Below are 18,010 nucleotides of genomic sequence, written 5' to 3' on the forward strand. Positions count from 1 at the left end.
GAAGCCTGAGCAATGAAAGCGGTGAGGCTAGATGACTTGGGTCCAGTCACTGAGATCTTTGGATCTGCTCTGGTTCCTGCATCCCCGATCCCCAGTATCCTTCCAAGAAGTCTGCCCTTCCTTTGGAAATCTCGTGGAGGTGGGCTCCTCTCACTTGTGGTTCAGACTATGTCATCAAGTCCTGCGCAATCATGAAGCATCACCCTGACTCATAGAGCAGCCCCAGTTGGTTGCAAAGGCAATCCTTTATTCTTCACTGAGAACATTGCTTTGCTGAGCAGCAAAGCCTGTTCAAGCCGCACTCCCTGAGCGAGAATGCCCTAGGTGTGAGGGAATGTGTGTTTGGGGGTTGGGCCTGATTGTTTCTGGAAGCAGCCCCAGCATTTATACAGCGGGAGCCAGGCCAATCCTGTTCTGTCCTCGATCAAAAACGGTGAAGTACAGCCTTAAGAAGACGTTCCCCAGGATCCAGAGTTGCTTCCGGGTGGACCTACTTCTCCGTCCTTGAAAGGTACTCACACACAGTCCTCTAGAACTCTGGAGCAGAAGGAAAGACACAGCCGTGAGCCTGAGCCCTCACCTGCTGCTTCCCCCCCGTATCCAGATCCACAGTTTCTGGGTTTCATCTCCCTCCTTAGGTGAGAGCCACGTGATTCTCTCAGCAGCTGCAGAAGTTGGGGGTGTCCACCCAAGAACCAGGCAGTCTGTAGCTGCCCTCCAACTCCCTGCTGTTTCTTTCCTTCTGCCCCCGGCTGGCAGTTCTTTCTGCACAGAAGGCCTTTTCTTGCCCCTTTCCCCACAACCTGTTCTTTAAGGCTGCGCTCAGAGCCTCTTCCCCCACCTCCATTCGAGTGGTCTTCCTGGATCCCTGCTCACTCTCCTTGGCCACTCCAGGCTGGACTGAGTAACTTGCCCTGCTGCTTCCTTGTCTCTAGCCCTCATCAGCTGGTCCTGCCCCTGGCATCCCATGGCATTGCCCCCAGGGGTGCCAGGGGCACGGAGCCCAGTGTCGATTTCCCTTCACCCCAGAGGGGCTTCTCACCCCTCCATGAGGCTGGGGGTTTACAATCATTGAAATTCCCTCTCTTCCTCAAAGCCTTCTTTGAGCTCCTTCAGCCTCCTCTCAATTCCCATCGGGAGCTGACGTGCATTAACGCTCAAGTCTGAGCCAGGGGCTGTGCAGTCACTGTGTCCCCTTCATGCAGGAGGGCCTCCAACCCCTGCCCAGGGCTGGTCTGGTGTCCCAGCTCCCAGAGGGGGAACTGGGCCTTACGAAGGGCAGGTGCAGCCTAGGACTCGGGAAACCCTCTAATCATCATCCAAACCAGGGCACTCTGGAGATGGGCAGGGAGACTGTGAACCACTCTGGTGGGACAACACACTGGCAGTGTCCTCAGCCAACCCCCCTTGTCCCTCAGCCTGATGATCGCAGGGATTCTGTGTCATCCATCTGTGGGCCCTGGTTGACCGGAAGCTCCTTGAGGGCTGAGGCCCTTGGTGGTCCCCTCTCCTTGTGCCTGGCACTGCGCCTGCCTGGGGTGGAGTCTCCATATGGATTTCAGGATGGTGGTTGTCCTAGTCTTCCCTTTGCCTTCAAGAGGTTGCTTTTGTGGGAAGCGCTGGGAACCCTCACCCCCCAAGGGTGGTGGTACGTGCTTGTGGGGTTGGCGCTTAGGCGCATCTGCAGTGGTGCAGCTTGGCCTGTGGGGTGCTCCCTGCTCCCAGCAAGCAGCCCAATGGTTCCTGCAAGCCCCCGATTTGAGCACCAGCCCCCAGGGTTGGCCCCTCACCTTTTGGACATAGGCTCGAGCTGGCACTGGGTAGTCAATGCCCTCAATGGTGAAGACGATGTCAGGGAGGGTGTTGATGTCTTGACATGGGACCACGTACTGTTGGAGAAAAGGGGAGAGAGGTTGGTACACCTTATCCTGATTGTGTGAAGAGCCCCCGAATGAACCTGTAGCCTGATCCTTCACCAGGTCCTGGAGGTAATAGCCACTGAAGCGCTTATGGATGTTGTAGACTTGATTCCTTGGGCCAAGTGTCAACGAGGTCCCAGTATCCACGACGGCCTGACAACCGCGTTTACATGCAACAATCTTCCCTTTCATGCTGATCCTAAGAGACAGCAGGACAAGGTAGGCACCAGGATCACTCTGAAGCCTCCCCCACTGCCACCTCCCCACACCCCGGGACTATCTCCAGAACAATCATCCAGCTCATGCCCCCATTCTGGTTTCCTTTGCTTTGGTCATTTCCCCTTTACTGATTTCCTCTCATTTCTGGAAAACCCTGGGCTCCTTCATGCCACAAGGCCTTGGCTCATGCTGGTCGCCCATTTAATTGTCACATTTCAGGAAATTCTCCCCCACCCCCACTTCTGCGTCCACCCCCTCCCCCCTGCTCCAATCAGGCTCCACTCTTGGCCATTCTCTGTACACACTTCCCCAAGTCTAGCCTGGTACAAATGGCAATTCATTCTTTGGGTGACCTCTTTCCTGAATGTCTACCTTACTAGATTCTAGGTCTCTAAGAGCAAGTGCTAACCTTAATTCCCAGCACACAGCAGATCCACACGATGACTTTTTTGAATGAATGAATGAATGAAGACATGAATGAGGGCAACCAGAGCCCTGTTTCTGGTGTCTGAGAAATAATGGGTCAATGCCCAAAGTTCTGTTGGAGGTTCTCGGTGCAGCAGATGCTCAGAGTGGTGGGGAGGGGGACACTGGGTGCCCTGGAAGAGGTAGTCCCCCAGCCCTGCCCCCCGGCCAGGCTCATACACTGAGGCCCCCGGGGCAGGCAATGATTGACATTGCCCCGGGGCCTCCAAGGACATGGAAGAACATGTCTGAGGGGCTCAACTCCTGCCTCTTGTTCTGAGGCCACTCTTGGGTCCCAGCTCCCTAGTGGCCTCTGTCATAGCCCCTGTCCCCCTGTGTGCCTGGGATGAGGCTGGGTGGGTCAGGGTCAGGAGGCGTCTCTCTGTCTGATGTGCTTTCCAGTCTCGGGAATGCAGCCAACCTCTGTGCACTGCTGGGTAGCTTCTCCCTAAGGAGACCCGTTTTCCCAGTTTGTCCAAGACGTGTCCTGTTTTCCCACTGGCGACCCTGTGCCCTAATCACCTGCTTGGGCCTGGGTAGCCGTGGATGGTTGGTCATCGTAGCACCAGCCTGCTTAGGCTCGTGGAAGTCTCCCTGATCCTCCTTTCAGGTCACTTTAGGGTCCTCAAACCATGCTCCCCAACTGCCTCCCAACATGGTCGCTGCAGTGTCCCTGGGTTGCACAAGCATCTCCGGTCCCTGGCCAGGACCCTGGTCAGGAGGTCGGGGTGATTATAAACTTCTGGGAGGTGTGTGTGTCTGTCTGTGTATCTCTGTGTCTGTGTGTCTTGGTGTGTCTCTGTGCCTGTGTGTGTCTCTATTTGTGTCTCTGTTTGTGTTTCTTAGTGTGTCATTGCTTGTGGAGCGTGTGTGTATCTGTGTGTGTGTGTGTGTGTGTGTGTGTGTGCCTGTCCGTGTCTGTGTGCATGTGTGGGGACAGCCCTCGGGATGGCCTTCAGAGGGAGGGGCTTACCTTTCCAAGGGTATCTGCCAGTAGTGGGGTTTCGACAGGGACACCCACTTGAGGTCTCCTTTGTAGTAACAGTCGAGCACGCCGCCAAACATCACCATGCTGCCTACCTCTGTTTCGCTGAGGAGAGGAGGGAGAGGGAGGGCTGAGTGTAGGAGAATAATGGGTGGCTTTTCTCAAATTCGGCCACACAGCAGGCACTGTTGAGGGCTGTGCTTATCCACCCATCAGGGGCACTGCTAGGATTCCATTTTGCAGATGCAGAAATGGAGGCATGGAAGGTTCAGTACCTGACCGGCTAATGAGTAGCCTAAAAGAGATTTGAACCTGGGGGGACATCCTGGCCAGGCTCTGAGCACCCGCCCTTCCTAGAGGGACTGGTCCCCTCCCTCGATGAGCCTGCTGAGAGAGTCCCTCAGGGGACACCCGACTGGAGGGCTGGGGCTTCCACTGGGACAACCTGACAATTTTCAGGAAAGCTGAGACCTGAGGGTGCCAAGGGCATGGATCCAGCTCACCCAGGGCCAGATTCCCGGGCCCAGGGCACAGATTCCTGTGCTGTCCATGGGACACCCCGCCCCATTCAGCAGGCCCCCATGCCTCTGCCATCTCTGTCCTGAATCTCAAGCTTTTTCCGCAAGGGGTCCCGCATGTTCCTTTTGCACTGGCCCCTGCCAGTGCTCTAGCTGGTCCTGGGCTCCTGGTCAGATGTGAGTGAGGAAGAAAGAGTCCCCCCATCCCTGTCCTTCCTTCCTTATCGAATCCGTCAGCGAATCCCGTTCTCTCCTCCTCCCGCCTGAATCCTGACCCCTCCACTGCTCCTCCTCCTCCCTCCACCTCCCTGGACCAAGTGCTGCCCTTGGCCCCAGGAGCATGGTTGTGTTCCAATAAAAGAGTATCTATAGAATCCAGCTGGCAGGGCCAGATGTGGCCCTGCAGTCCAGTTGGTTACCCTGGTCTAGACTATCTCTCAGGAAACTTCTGGATCACGTAGGCCAGACATTTTCATGCAACCGAAAGCATCATACAGGTGATGTGGAGAGAGGGTTTGTTCCACCCAGACTCACGTGCTCAAGTAGAAGGCAAAGACAGGCTCAGAAATGAGGCTTTGATTCATTATGGTGTCGAAGATGGGGGTGGTCCCTTTGATGGCGAGGCTGGGATAGCCCAGGCCTAGGATGCCATCGAAGATTGCATGTTCAAAGACCATGTCATCCTCTGTCAGGCTCAAGCCAAATGTCTGGTTCTTGATGATAAGGTCCCCCATCTGTAAAAGAAGGGTGTGTTCCCATGTGAATGTCTGTGAAACAGGGCTGGGGCTGGGTTGGAGTGGAGAGGGGCAGGGAGATGCCTTTAGCCTGCAGAGAGCTAAGGCCTGCCTGGGCCCTGGCTTGACCACAGGCCACGCTGGTACAGGAATCTGGTTTCCATTTCAGCCGGTCTGTGGATTTCAATCCACAGCTGCTCCTTTGGAAAATGCTGTCTGTAGTTTTGGCCTTATGCCCTCGACCTGGGGGGAGAGTGAGATTATGCCCTCGTCCTCGGGGACAGTGAGACTCAGGGCTGGACCAAATGGTTCCCACCTGAGGAGAACACGAGTAGAGAGCAGGGTAGCCTTCTCTTTGGCGTCCCTGGGATCTGATGACAGAAAGGGATGGGTTCGTTGCAATGCATTGTGGGTCCTGCATCCACACAGTAAGAAAGATGCCCATTATACAGCAAGGCTGCAAGATTGTCACGAAAATTCTTTTGGGTGTGTGTTTGCGTGTGAGCTAGTGACAGAGACTGAAAAAAGGAAAGGGAGAGAGAGAGAGGAGAATACTCAACCCTTTCAGGGAGTCTGGGCTTAGTTTTATTTAGATTCTCCAAGACCGCCTAGAGTAAGAATGCATTTAGCAGGTTGTTCCCACATCTGTGGCCCCCTGCCTCCCCTGCCTCGGTGCCTGAAGCCCTTGGCTGACCCCCCCCCAGGGTCCCCAGATCAGTTTTATTCTCTCCCCCCAAAAACCCCACACCTGCATGAGTCCTGACTGGCCAGCTCAGCTTTACCGCCTACCAGATGCATGACCCTGGCCAAGGCCCTTGCTCTCTGCACCTCAGCTCCTTAATCTGTATGGCGGAGATAATAATAGTACCTGCTGTGGGGTGGGGGTGGGGGTGGGGGTGGTTGTGTGGGTGCTGCAGGGTTAAAGGATTATCACAATCGAAGTGCCTGGCACAGTGCCAGACCCAGTCGGGGTTCAAAAAGTGGGTGTAATTCCCCCTCTCCCTGCTGAGGCAAAATTTCACTTGAGGTGCAAATCCACGCCCCAGACCTCTCTCTGGGGTGGCCATTCTGAGAGCCTGTGTGTCAGCAGGTGCACTTCCCCTACAGGGACAGAGTCGCCCAGGGTATTTGGGTGGCGAGCCACTCGGAACTTTGGGAAAGTCAGGCCCTCCCAAGGGATCGCGGATCTGTCTGGGAAGTAGCAGTCCCATTCACGGCTGACCCTGCCTCAGCCCGTGGTGTCCACATTACCTGAATGGTGTCATAGCCAAGGAGTCCGGTCATTGTCCCAGAGCCGTAATGCAGATCGATGACGATGCCTGGCAACTGGAAGGTGGTGGATTGAAAAGGGTCGAAGGTGTTGTGTGTAACTGCAGACAGAGATGAATGTCCGTCAGCTTGCCCAGGACAGAGAAGGGGGTTAGGGGGAGCCCAGAGGGTGGCTCAGGGCACTCACCACAGGCCATGCTTTGGCAGTAGGTGGAGGGCACCCATGTGTCAGATGAGCCTGTGTCGAAGGCCATGCTGAACTGCTGGGGGGGTGTTCCGATGGTGATGTTGCCCACGTAGATCATCTGTAGGGTCCGGGGAGGGGCGGTCAGGGCAGAACTGACTGCCCTGGTCACCCTGGTTTCCTGAGCTGCCACCAACCTCATGGTCCCTTGCCCACGCCCCACCTCACAGCCTGTGCTCAGACCAGTGCCTTATTGGAGCATCTCTCCAGTGTCCCCTCAAGGCCCAGCCTGAGCATGCCCTTCTCCTTCCTTCGCCCAAACCCAAAGCATGTCCTGTCAACAGCACACAGCTGGCCCTTTTATGTGACATTCATTTATTCTTTGCCTGGGTCTCAGGCTGGGCTCTGCATTCTTGAGGAAGATAAAAGACCTTTCTAAAAATCAGTACCCATGGGATTTCCCATTGTTTACCATCGGACAGGAACCAGAGTACTATCCATGAAGATGCAGCTTCGATCCCTGGGATTACTCGGTGGTTTAAGGATCCAGTGTTGCTGTGAGCTGTGGTGTAGGTCATAAACACAGCTTGGATCCGTGCTGCCCTTGCTGTGGCTCAGCCAGGCAGCTGTAGCTCTGATTCGCCCCCTGGCCTGGGAACTTCCGTATGCTGCAGGTGTAGCCCAAAGAAGTAAAAAATACAATATAATAAAACAAAATAGTAGCCCAAACCGTGTAGTATTAGATTTCCACAGTGCCACCCACCGAAGGGGCTCAATCAATTTTTGGGTCTTTGGAGGCTGCCCTTCCACTGCCTGTGGCTTCAACCTGGCTTTGCAGTTGGCTTTATTGTCTGATCAGACAGGGCTCACCCTTCATCTGAAGCTCAGTGGCTCCCTTGGGTCTAAAAGAACAATCTTCCTCAAGGCGATGACATATCCTTGGCACAGAAATGGATGTTTACCTGCCACCTGGTCATCGCTGGGCCCAGTCACCACAGACCAAGAGTTGAGGGTGGGAGGGCCTTCTCCCCTGGGTCTGAGGTGCCTGTCCTCCACCACCCCCACCCACCCCCGAGTTCTCTAGCTTCTGGCAGGAGCCCCCCCCATCCCTACCCTCCCACCTGGCACCTCCAGAGTAGACCCAGTGCTAGACCAGAGCACCAGGGGGCGCTGCGGGGCCATCCTCCCCTGCCACTTACATCCAAGTGGTTTCTCAGGGGTTGTTGAGAGATATTCTTCTGAGGGGCAGAATCTTCGGTCGGGTGGTTCTGGGTCAGGTCATGAGGATGTTCTTCCAGGAAATTTTTCAGCAAGCCTTTTTCCCTGAGGTTTTCTCGGATGGACTTGACCTTCCTTAGAGGGATCCTTCCGCAGTGCATTGGGTAAAGGAAACAATGAAGAGATAGCCAACAGCTGTCTGTTTTGTGGAGTGACTCTCACGCCTCCATTGTAATGACACTGTGTGTTCTCCAAGCACTGTTATGAGTGTCATCTTGCAAAGACCATGGCAAAACCCTAGGTTCAAATACAGGTTCTCTTCTGTAATGTTGCATAGGTCATGTGAGCTCTTGCCAGTGCCTCCATTGGCACCAAGGTTGCATCCAATAACCCCACACCCTAAGTAGAATGTGCTGGCTCCTAAGTAAGAGGGTGGATGTAGTGCAACTTCTATATGGGAAGTCTCAACAATGACAGCCATTACCATTGCTATTGCCGCCCTGCTGCGTCTGCCTCAAAGCAGCTCTGGGAGGGAGGCCCAAGGGTCATCATGATCCTCTTTTTGCAGAGGAGGAAGTTGAAATGCAGGACAGGGGAGTGTGTGGCTTTGCTGTGGTCAGCCAGGAGATGGGGAAGTAAATTATGGAAATTCAGAGGCGAAGGGAAGTTCCTGTGGTGGCTCAGTGGTAAGGAGCCCACCTGGTATCCGTGAGGATGTGGGTTAGATCCTGGGCCTCGCTTACTGGGTTGTGGATCTGGTGTTGCCATGAGCTGTGCTATAGGTCTCAGACTTTGTTTGGATCCCGTGTTGCTCTGGCTGTGGCAGAGGCCAGCAGGTGTAGCTCCGATTCGAGCCTCAGCCAGAGAAACTCCACATGTTGCAGGTGTGGCACTAAAAAGAAAACAAAGACACAAACCCCCCCCCAAAAAACCAAAAACCAAACCCCCAAAAAGAGAAATGAGGAAGAATAAAAATTGAGAAAGAAAAAATAACAAGACGTCAGAGAGTTCTGCATGCACATAGACATCCAAAGAGATGGAGAGAACAAAGGAGAGACACGGAGAAGAAGCCCCAGAAATACAAAGACACAGAAATGGAGGGAGAGCCAAGAGAAGACCTAGGAGCAAATGCAGGAGAAGTGCTGTTCTACCACACTACGCTGACCGCTGCACAGATTGTGCACTGAAGAAATCCAAGGAGTGCCATTTTTTCACGTAGGTCATTGTGTGACTCTTGACCCAGAGTTGTGCAATCCTGCAGACCAACCCCAAGACCCTTGGACAGACCGCAAGGTACTCATCTATCAGTGAGAGTTGAGGTTTAAGACTGTCAGGGAATGGTGACATTCCCTTCTAACCATGATGGGTAGATGAATAAAAGGATGACAAGAAATACTCCGGAGAGAGAGAGATGATGTCACTTCTGGTCCCCATACTTACATGACTAAGCACTCTGAGAGGGCCACCAGCCCGAGGATCACAAGCCACTTCATGCTTCTTTCCTGGGTCCAGGTACTCAGGAAATAGCAATTCCTGGGCATGCAGTGGTGGCCAGAAGCTCCTAGTTATATATGCTCTGACATGCCCGAATTGTCCTCTGTCGGCCACTAATGGACCTGATAAGAAATACAGATCTCCTGATAAGATCTTTACCTCCATCAGTGTCCTTGGGGAGTGGACTTAGAAAATTCTCAGCATACAGAGATTTCTGCTCTAATCTCTTCCTTGGGGCTTGGCTGCACAACCAAACAGAAGTGCGGACTAACAAAGAGTTGGGAGACTCTTGTGATGTTGGAGATGAACCACCGCTAATAGCACGATAAAAATAAGTGTTAGGGATTATGATTGACATTTCAAGATCTCATGTGGTCTGGACAGCCACACATGAGGTGTGCCTTGCTGCCTCTGTTGGAGAGGAGCTTGGAAGGAGGAAAAGAGATCAAATGTCAAAGTGAAGACTTGAGGGTCAGCCCACTGACATGCAAGTGGCTTTCGGTCGGGACCCGTGGCACAGATCATGGCCTCTGGGATGCCCATCAGCTTCAGAAACCAAGGCTAGAGCAGAATTCCAATGGCACAGTCTTACTACTGGAAGAAATGGGATGCATGCCTCCAAAAGATGTTTTGCTCATCCGGCACATTAGTGGAGGACCCTGTGTGCTGAGGTCCAGGTCAGATGCCAGGAAGTCAAACATGAGTCAGACACAGGCAGTCCTTGTCTTCAGGGAGCTGGCAGTCTAGGGCAGTTCTCACAAACTCATGGGTGAGGATGCAAGAGCAAAGAATGGCCTGGTTGGATGGGCATCCTGGGCTGGGGCAGCCTCTCCTCATCTCCAAGCTGAGTGGCTGCCATGCTGGAAAGCAGGCTGGTTGGGCAAGTTTTCCAGAGAAGTCAGGAATCTGGATGTTTATGTAAAATCTCCTGATTTCAAATGTTAGCTCCTAATTTTTTTTCCTCTCTCTCTCTCTGTCTTCCTCTTTACTTTTTCAAAAGACATAGTGTGATCTCAACCTCAAGCAAGTATGAGCTGGATTCACCCTGCAGGCTACACATGCTTTTACTTCTGGCCAAGAGGTGGGAGTCAAGAGGGATAGGAGCAGGGGTTCCATTCGCTTTGGCTGAATGAATAAGAGACTGAATGCCTCTTAGAGGCTGAATGCCTCTTAACCCTGTGAATTTTCCATCCCTCTGTAAAGATCCCCTGGGGGCAAATAACCCAAGGATTAGAAAAGTTTCTGCTTGTCACGCACCTGAAATAATTCCCCAATAGGTTCCATGCCTTGAAGCATTTAGTCTGCCACAGCAATCATACAAAGAGGAAGAAATTTAAAAAAATTTTTTATTTTTAATTTTTTAAAATAAAAATTTTTAAAAAATTTTTATCGCTTATCCATTATGGGACTGGGACTGCTTTTAATATTTTGCTTTTTAGATCTGAACCCACTGCATATGGACGTTCCCAGGCTAGGGGTCAAGTTGGAGCTACAGCTGCTGGCCTACAGAAGCTGCCTCTGAGAACTACACCACAGCTCACGGCAGTGCGAGATCCTTAACCCAATGAGTGAGGCCAGGGATCATTCCCACAACCTCATGGTTCCTAGGCGGATTTGTTTCTGCTGCACCACCATGGGAACTCTAAGAGCAACAGATCCTTTTTTTTTTTGTCTTTTTGGCTTTTCTATGACCGCTCCTGCGGCATATGGAGGTTCCCAGGCTAGGGGTTGAATCGGAGTTGCAGCCACCAGCCTATGCCAGAGCCACAGCAACGGGGGATCCAAGCCACGTCCGCAACCTACACCACAGCTCACGGCAACGCCAGATCTTTAACCCACGGAGCAAGGGCAGGGATGGAACCCGCAACCTCACGGTTCCTAGTCGGGTTCGTTAACCGCTACGCCACCAAGGGAACTCCAAGAGCAACAAATTCTTAAGTGTCTTATCAATCAACAAAGATCAAAAAGACTACTCTGAGCTTCTGCTCAGCCTGAGTTGAACAGGGCTACTGGGTAAAGTGTTATTGCCGCCAGAGCAAAGAAGATGTTGTTTTGTAGCTCCTTCAGGGCTCTCTGGCCTTGGGTGTTCCTGCCTGCCTGAGATCTGTGCAGGCCTGTCCTTCAGGTAGAAGTGTGGGAGGCTGACCTCGTCGCTAGCTTGGGTGGGAGGCCACTGCATCTTCCTCCTCATTTTTGCACATTGCTAAAATTTAGGTTTGGTGGTTCAGTCCCTATGGAATGGACCTGGCAGAATCTAGCAAACAACACACACATATATTCTTTAACTCAGCCATCCTCCTTCTAGGGACTTATCCCAAAGATTCTCTGGCAAACTGCAAGCCATTATGTGGGCAAGCTGTTCTCGGCAACCTTCTTTGTAAAAGCCAAAGACCCGAAGCTGACCTGAAGTGACCATCCACAGGGGAGTATCAAATGGGGTACATAGGGCAGGTGCACAACTGGGTATAATGCGGATGGAGAGAGGAGTGGACTGGGTGAGATCTCCAGGGAACACTGTTTAGGTCTTTGGGGTCATTTTTATTGCTAGTAATGAAATTGAATTTTTTAAAATGGAAGTAGAGGTCATTTACAAGATTTTGCTAGTTATTGGTGTATAGCAAAAGGATTGAGTTATACGTACACGCACATCTTTTTTGTTTTTAAATCCTTTCCCCCTATATGTTATTATAAAATATTGACTTGGAGGTCCTGTTCTGGCTCAGCGAGTCAAGAACTAGACATAGTGTTCTTGAGGATGTGGGTCTGTTCCCTGGCCTGGCTCAGTGGGTTCAGGATCTGGCATTGCCATAAGTTGCAGCTTAGGTTACAGGTGCAGCTCAGGTCTAGCATTGCTGACTGTGGCGTAGGTAGGCAGGCAGCGGCTGCTCCATTTCGACCCCTAGCTTGGGAAACTCCGTATGTCACAAGCACAGCCCTTAAAAAAAAAAAAAAGGCAAAACGACCAAAAGAAAAAAGAAGAAGAAGAGAGTGAGAACCCAAATAAAAGAAGCAATGGAAAAGGGGAGATCTCAGATACTGCAAAAATACAAAAACCCCTAAGAGAATTTTATGAACAATTATATGCCAACAAATTTGACAACCTACAAGTAATATACCCCTCTCTAAAGACATACCGCCCAGCAAAACTGAATCAAGAAGAACTTCAGCATTCGAACAGACTGGTCACTAGAAATGGCATTGAACATGGAATAAAAACACTCCCTGCAAAGCAAATTCCAGAGCCAAAATTCACAAGCAAATTCTATCAAACATACAAAGAACCATCCTGCTTAAACATTTCAAAAAGATCAAAGAAGGGAGTTCCCATTGTGGTACAGGAGAAATGAATCAGATTAGTATCCATGTGGAGGCAGGACCAATCCCTGGCCTTGCTCAGTGGGGTTGGAATCTGGCATTGCTGTGAGCTGTGGGAGATACCGCAGATGCAGCTCAGATCCCACATTGCTGAGACCATGGTGTTGGCAGGCAGCTGTAGTTCTGAATCAACCCCTACCCTGGGAGTCATGGGGATGGCTGTAAAAGGCACACACACACACACACACAAACTTGAGGAAGAAGAAAGACTGCCAATGACAGTCTATGAAGCCACCATCCCCCATTACCAAAACCAGACAAAGATGCTATCTATCAGAAAGGAAACCTGCATGCCAATATCTTTGATGAAGAGACACACAAAAATTCTCTCCAAAGATTTAGCCAACCGAATCCAACAACACATAAAATAATCATATAACACGACCAAATGGGATTCATCCCAAGTTCACAGGCATGGTCCTCCCTATGCAACTAAATCAGCTGCATACACCACATTCACAAAAGAAAAGTCAAAAACCACACGACCGTCTCAATAGAGGCAGAAAAGGCATCGGACACAATCCAACATCCTTTCAAGAAATAAACTCTTACCAAGGTGGGCATGGCGGGAACATATCTTCACACAATAAAAGCCATGGATGGCAACCCCACAGCTGATACAATACTCGACAGAGAAGAGCCAAGAGCCTTCCCATTAAAATCTGACACAAGACAAGCATGTCCAATCTCACCACTTTTACTCAACCTAGCATCGGGAGACCTGGGCAACAGCGATCCGAAAAAGAAAAGAAATAAATGGCATCCAAATGGGAAGAGAAGAGGTAAAGCTGCCACTCTATGCAGATGACACGGTGCTATATACAGAAAACCCTAAGGACTCCACACAAAAACTACTTGCCCTGAACAACGAAGTCAGCAAAGTAGCAGGGTACAAGACTAACATTCAGAAACTGGTTGCATTTCTGTATACTAACAACGAAGGGGTAGAAGAGGAACACAAAGAGACAATGCCTTTGAAAACCAAAGGAAAACTAACATCTAGGCATCAACCTGACCAAGGAGGTGAAAGACTTATACGCTGAGAACTATAAAACATTAATCAAATGAATTAAAGAGGATTCGGAGAAATGGGAAGATGTCCCGATGCTCTTGGACTGGAAGGATTAATACCATTGAAATGCCACCCACTCAAAGCAATCGACACACTGAATGAGATCCCTGTCGCATTACTGATGACATGTTGCTCAGACCTAGAACAAACCATCCAAAAATGTATAGGGAACCATAAAAGAGCCTGAATTGCCAGAGCAATCCTGAGGCGCACAGACCAAGCAGGAGGCGTAACTCCTCCTGTTGTCTTGATGTCCGACTCTATGGCAAAGCAGCAGTAATCCGGACAGTGTGGCACTGGTACAGACACAGACATACTGACCAATGGAACAGAACAGAGAGCCCAGAAATAAACCCAGACACCTGCAGTCAACTGGGATTCGACAAAGGTGGTAAGAAGAGAAAACGGGGAGGAGACAGGCTCTTCAGCAAGCGGTGCTGGGAAAACTGGACACCTGCACGTGAATCGATGAAACTGGAATGCTCCCTCACACCATGCACACAAAGAAACTCAAGATGGCTTACAACTTAACCATTAGACAAAACACCCCCCAACTCCCAGGAGAGAACCGAGGCTAACCCTTCTCTGACATCAACCGTACAGAGGTTTTCTTCGGTCATTCTCCCAAGGCAATAGGAATAAGCCCCAGAACAAACCAATGGGACTAGTCAACGGGCACGCTCTGGCATGGCAAAGGAAGCCATACAAACAGGGAAAGACAGAGCTTGGAATGGGAGAAAGCAGCAGCAAACGATGCACCCGACAAGGGCTTCGTCTCCCAAACAGGAAAACATCTCCTGCAACTGAACAGCCAAAAGCAAACACCCCAAGTGAGAAATGGGCCGTAGTCCTAAACAGACGTTTCTCCAAAGAAGACATGGATGGCCAACAGACACACGGAAAAGTGCTCCACATCAGTACTTACTGGAGAAGTGCAAATCATCACTTCAATGAGTCACCACCTCACACCGGTCAGAATGGCTGTCATTAAGCAGCGCACAAATGCCACATGCTGGAAGGGCTGTGGAGGCAAGGGAACCCTCCTGTTCACTGGGAATGTCGATTGGTATAAGCACGATGGAAAACAGTATGGGGCGACCTCAGAAAACTAGGTATAGAGCTACCACATGACCCAGCAATCCTACTCTTGGGCATATCAGCAGAAGAGCCTTTCATTCAAAAAGATACATGCCACCCCTATGCTCATTGCAGCACTATTCACAACAGCCCAGACATGGAAAGAGTCCAAATGTCCCTCGACGGGTGAGTGGATTAAGATGTGGCACATGTACACAGTGGAATACCACTCAGACACAGAAGAGAACAAAATCAGGCCATTTGTTGTAACACGGGCGGAACTGGAGAGTCTCATACTAAATGAAGTCAGTCAGAGAGAGAGAGAGACAAATTCCATAAGATATGTCATATGTGGAATCTAAACTATGCCAAAATGCACCTATCTACAGAACAAAGAACACACACAGGGACATGGAGAAGAGACATGTGGTTGCCAATGGGGAGGGGGCGGGCGTGGGATGGTCAGAAAGCATGGGGTTAGAAGATGCAAACGACTACATTTAGAATGGATAAGCGGCGAAGTTCTGCTGTATGGCCCAGGGAAATATGTCCAGTCTCTTGTGATGGGACATGATGGAAGATGATATGGACAAAGGAATGTGTAGCTATGTATGACTGGAACTTTTGCTATTCAGCAGAAATGGAGAGAACAGTGAAAGGCAACTATAATGTAAATGTAAAGAAACGGCAGTATTTTCTTCTTTTTAAAGGCTGGATACTATTCCCTGGTATGTCTCTACCACGTTTTCTTTATCCGTGCAACTGCAGATGGATCAGAAATGTTTCGCCATCTTGGCTATTGCGAATATGCTGCAGTGAACAGGACAGTGCAAATATCCCTTTCATATCCTGCTTTTAAGTTTTCGGAATAAATGCCCAGAAATGGGAATGCTCAATCAGATAGCAATTACTCTTTGCAGTTTTTGGAGCAGCCTCCATTCTGTCTTGCGGTGGCTGCCTCGTTGTCCCTTCCACCAGCACACGGTTCCACATCGTCATCAACACGTCCTATCTCGGTTCTTTGTTAACACCATCCCAGTAAGTGTGAGGGGATAGCTCATTGTCACTTGGTTTGCCTTTTCCTGAGGATTCGTGTGAAACAAACCATCCTCATCCTAAATTTACGGAAGAGGAATCTGCTGTCCAGAGAGGATCTTGTCAAGATCACATGACTTGTGGGTGTCAGAAGTGGGATTTGAAGCCAGGCAGAAAAGCTCCCGGTGGCACTTGTCTGGCCAGATACCTGCAGTATCCTCCATGTGCTTCGCAACACTGGGATCACACCCTTTCAATATTTACTTAAAATTTAAAAAAAAATTTTTTTTTGGTTGTTAGGGCTAGAGTTGTGGCACATGGAAGTTCCCAGGCTAGGGGTCGAATCAGAGCTACAGCTGCCAGTCTACACCACAGCCACAGGAACTCAGGTCTGAGCCGTTTCTGTGACCTATAACACAGCTCATGGAAGCACAGGATCCTTAACCCACTGAGCGACACCAGGGATCCAACCTGCATCCTCAGGGATACTCGTCAGATTCCTTTTCTCTGAACCACAACGGGAAGTCTCAGGATCATGCTGTTCTATATTCTGTTCTTTTCCCTCAGTGTCATATTGGAACGACATCTCCCAACACTGAATACCCCCCCCCCCAAAAAACACAATTTGAAGGCAGTTGCTCCATGGCCTCTCTGTGCTGTGTGTACCCTTTGTGCAATGAGTCTCGGGATGTCCTAGAATTTCCCCTTGTGTGAGCGACCCCAGGCGTGCATCCTTGCTCATTTATGTTTGCGGGTGCTCCTGATCATTGCTTTAGCATAAAACTTAGAGGCAAAATTGCTGGGAGAGAGGCCATACTCATTTTAAGGACACATCACCTCCCAAAAGACGGCACCAATTTATACTCCTACGAGAAGGGCTCTAGATCTGTCTTTTTCCTGTTTTTCCGACTTTTCCTCTCAATGGAGCCTACAAATGTCTCTGGTCTGCAGTTAGTAAAGGATAACTGTGGAGGGTAGGACAAGGTGTTTGCTTTGAACATCAGAATTTATTCTCATGGTGGTGGCACAGGCTGCCAATAGAGAAACACAAAACAGCACGGGCTTATGAGCAGACGCCAGGTTCAGCCCTGCCCGTAGGCTCAACTAGGGAGTAAAGCCTGACCTTTCCAGGTTGCTATTATGGAAATAAGCCAGGCTGACATCATGCATGATCCCCGACATGGGTGCCGCAGGGTGTTCTAGTGGAAGCACTTACTGATTCACCCACTCGACATGGAGTAATTGAGGACCTACTGTGTGCCTGTCACTGGTACTAGAGCCAGAAGATGGGAGGAGACTTCCCTCATCTGTACCATGGGGATCACGCCCCGCAGGGGCTCATGAGGAAACAGGGAGACTGCACGTGTCAGCAACTGGGGCTGGTTATTACGACTGTTACTGGTGGTTTCTCACCAGGAGAGGCATTGCTTATGGCCCCACAAGGACCACTTGGAAAACGAGTCTCACAAACTCTTTGCTTGCGTCTCCATTTAGCCAAAAACCAGTTCTGATCTCAACGCCTCTGCCGTTTTCTCCATCTGGCCCTTGCCACTGGGGGTTTGTCTGTTTATCTGTCTGCATGTCTGGGTGTGGTGGGCTCTGTGTGGGGTCCAGCACAGTACCAGGCACACAGTACCAGGCTCAGGAAATATGCACTGAATGAAAAGTTGAGACATTCCTTTAGGTGACATTGCCTTGCCTGAATGAGGTAAAAGCTGGAACTCTGTATTGAGTTGGGTGTGTTTTTTGTCTTTTTTATTCTTCCCTGCTCCTCTTTCCACATGGACCTCCCTTTGCCTCTAAGCAGCCGGTTGTCCCCAGTCTGGGCCTATGCCAGGGGTCTGCAAATGTGCCGAATGCTGGCAGCTGGAACCAGCTGGTATCTCGGACCCTGGAGGGAGCTGGAAAGCTGAAGCCTTTGTGTACCTGGTAGCCCCCCCTTTCCATGAAAGACAGTGCCTGCAACAGCCTTGGAGGCCAAGGCGAGGGCCACGCTGGGCCCCCGAAAGTATGGGGATGTCTCAGGCATCCACCTGGGTCTCTCAGCCCGGAAAGGGGGCTGGAAAGAACACTGCAGGTGTGGGCAAAAGAGAGTTGGTGACTGTGGCATGGGGACAAGGGGAACATCCTAGTTTGCACGGCTTCAACCGGAGCCCTTCTGGAGCAAAAGCCCGCTGTCAATGGTCCTCTGAGATGGGATGAAGAAAAAAGAAATTTTTATTTTGGCCTGGCCTGTGGCATGCGCAGGGCCAGGGAGTCAGCCCGAGCCATCTCAGTGGCCCCAGCTACAATCCCGTTCCCTAACTGCCAGGCCACCCAGGAACTCCTTGCTTTGCCTTTTCTTACCCCTTACCACCCCTCTGAGAAAGTGACAGAATTGCTGCAGTAGTCCCAAACTCTTCCTTGAAATAGAACATCCCTCTGCCACACTACCTTTGAGGCCATT

At 50.7% G+C, this 18,010-nt stretch overlaps 1 protein-coding gene across 2 annotated transcripts; it reads right to left on the reverse strand.

Moving 5' to 3' along the window:
* Positions 1–243: 243 nt before the first annotated feature.
* LOC125123944 (pregnancy-associated glycoprotein 2-like) lies at positions 244–8,009 on the reverse strand. 2 transcript variants are annotated; one of them, XM_047774115.1, is made up of 8 exons: positions 7,493–8,009; positions 6,297–6,414; positions 6,092–6,210; positions 4,641–4,840; positions 3,577–3,693; positions 1,977–2,118; positions 1,791–1,889; positions 244–537 (listed from the first exon to the last, which is right to left on the reverse strand). In XM_047774115.1, the coding sequence occupies exons 1-8, from the start codon at positions 7,670–7,672 to the stop codon at positions 385–387; spliced, it is 1,128 nt and encodes a 375-aa protein (XP_047630071.1). In that variant the 5' UTR covers positions 7,673–8,009; the 3' UTR covers positions 244–384. The 2 variants fall into 2 exon arrangements, with proteins under 2 accessions (XP_047630071.1, XP_047630070.1); XM_047774114.1 differs by having other exon boundaries at positions 1,791–2,118.
* Between the last annotated feature and the right edge of the window lie 10,001 nt (positions 8,010–18,010).

This window comes from Phacochoerus africanus, chromosome 4, assembly GCF_016906955.1.
Source record: "Phacochoerus africanus isolate WHEZ1 chromosome 4, ROS_Pafr_v1, whole genome shotgun sequence".
Taxonomy (NCBI): domain Eukaryota; kingdom Metazoa; phylum Chordata; class Mammalia; order Artiodactyla; family Suidae; genus Phacochoerus; species Phacochoerus africanus.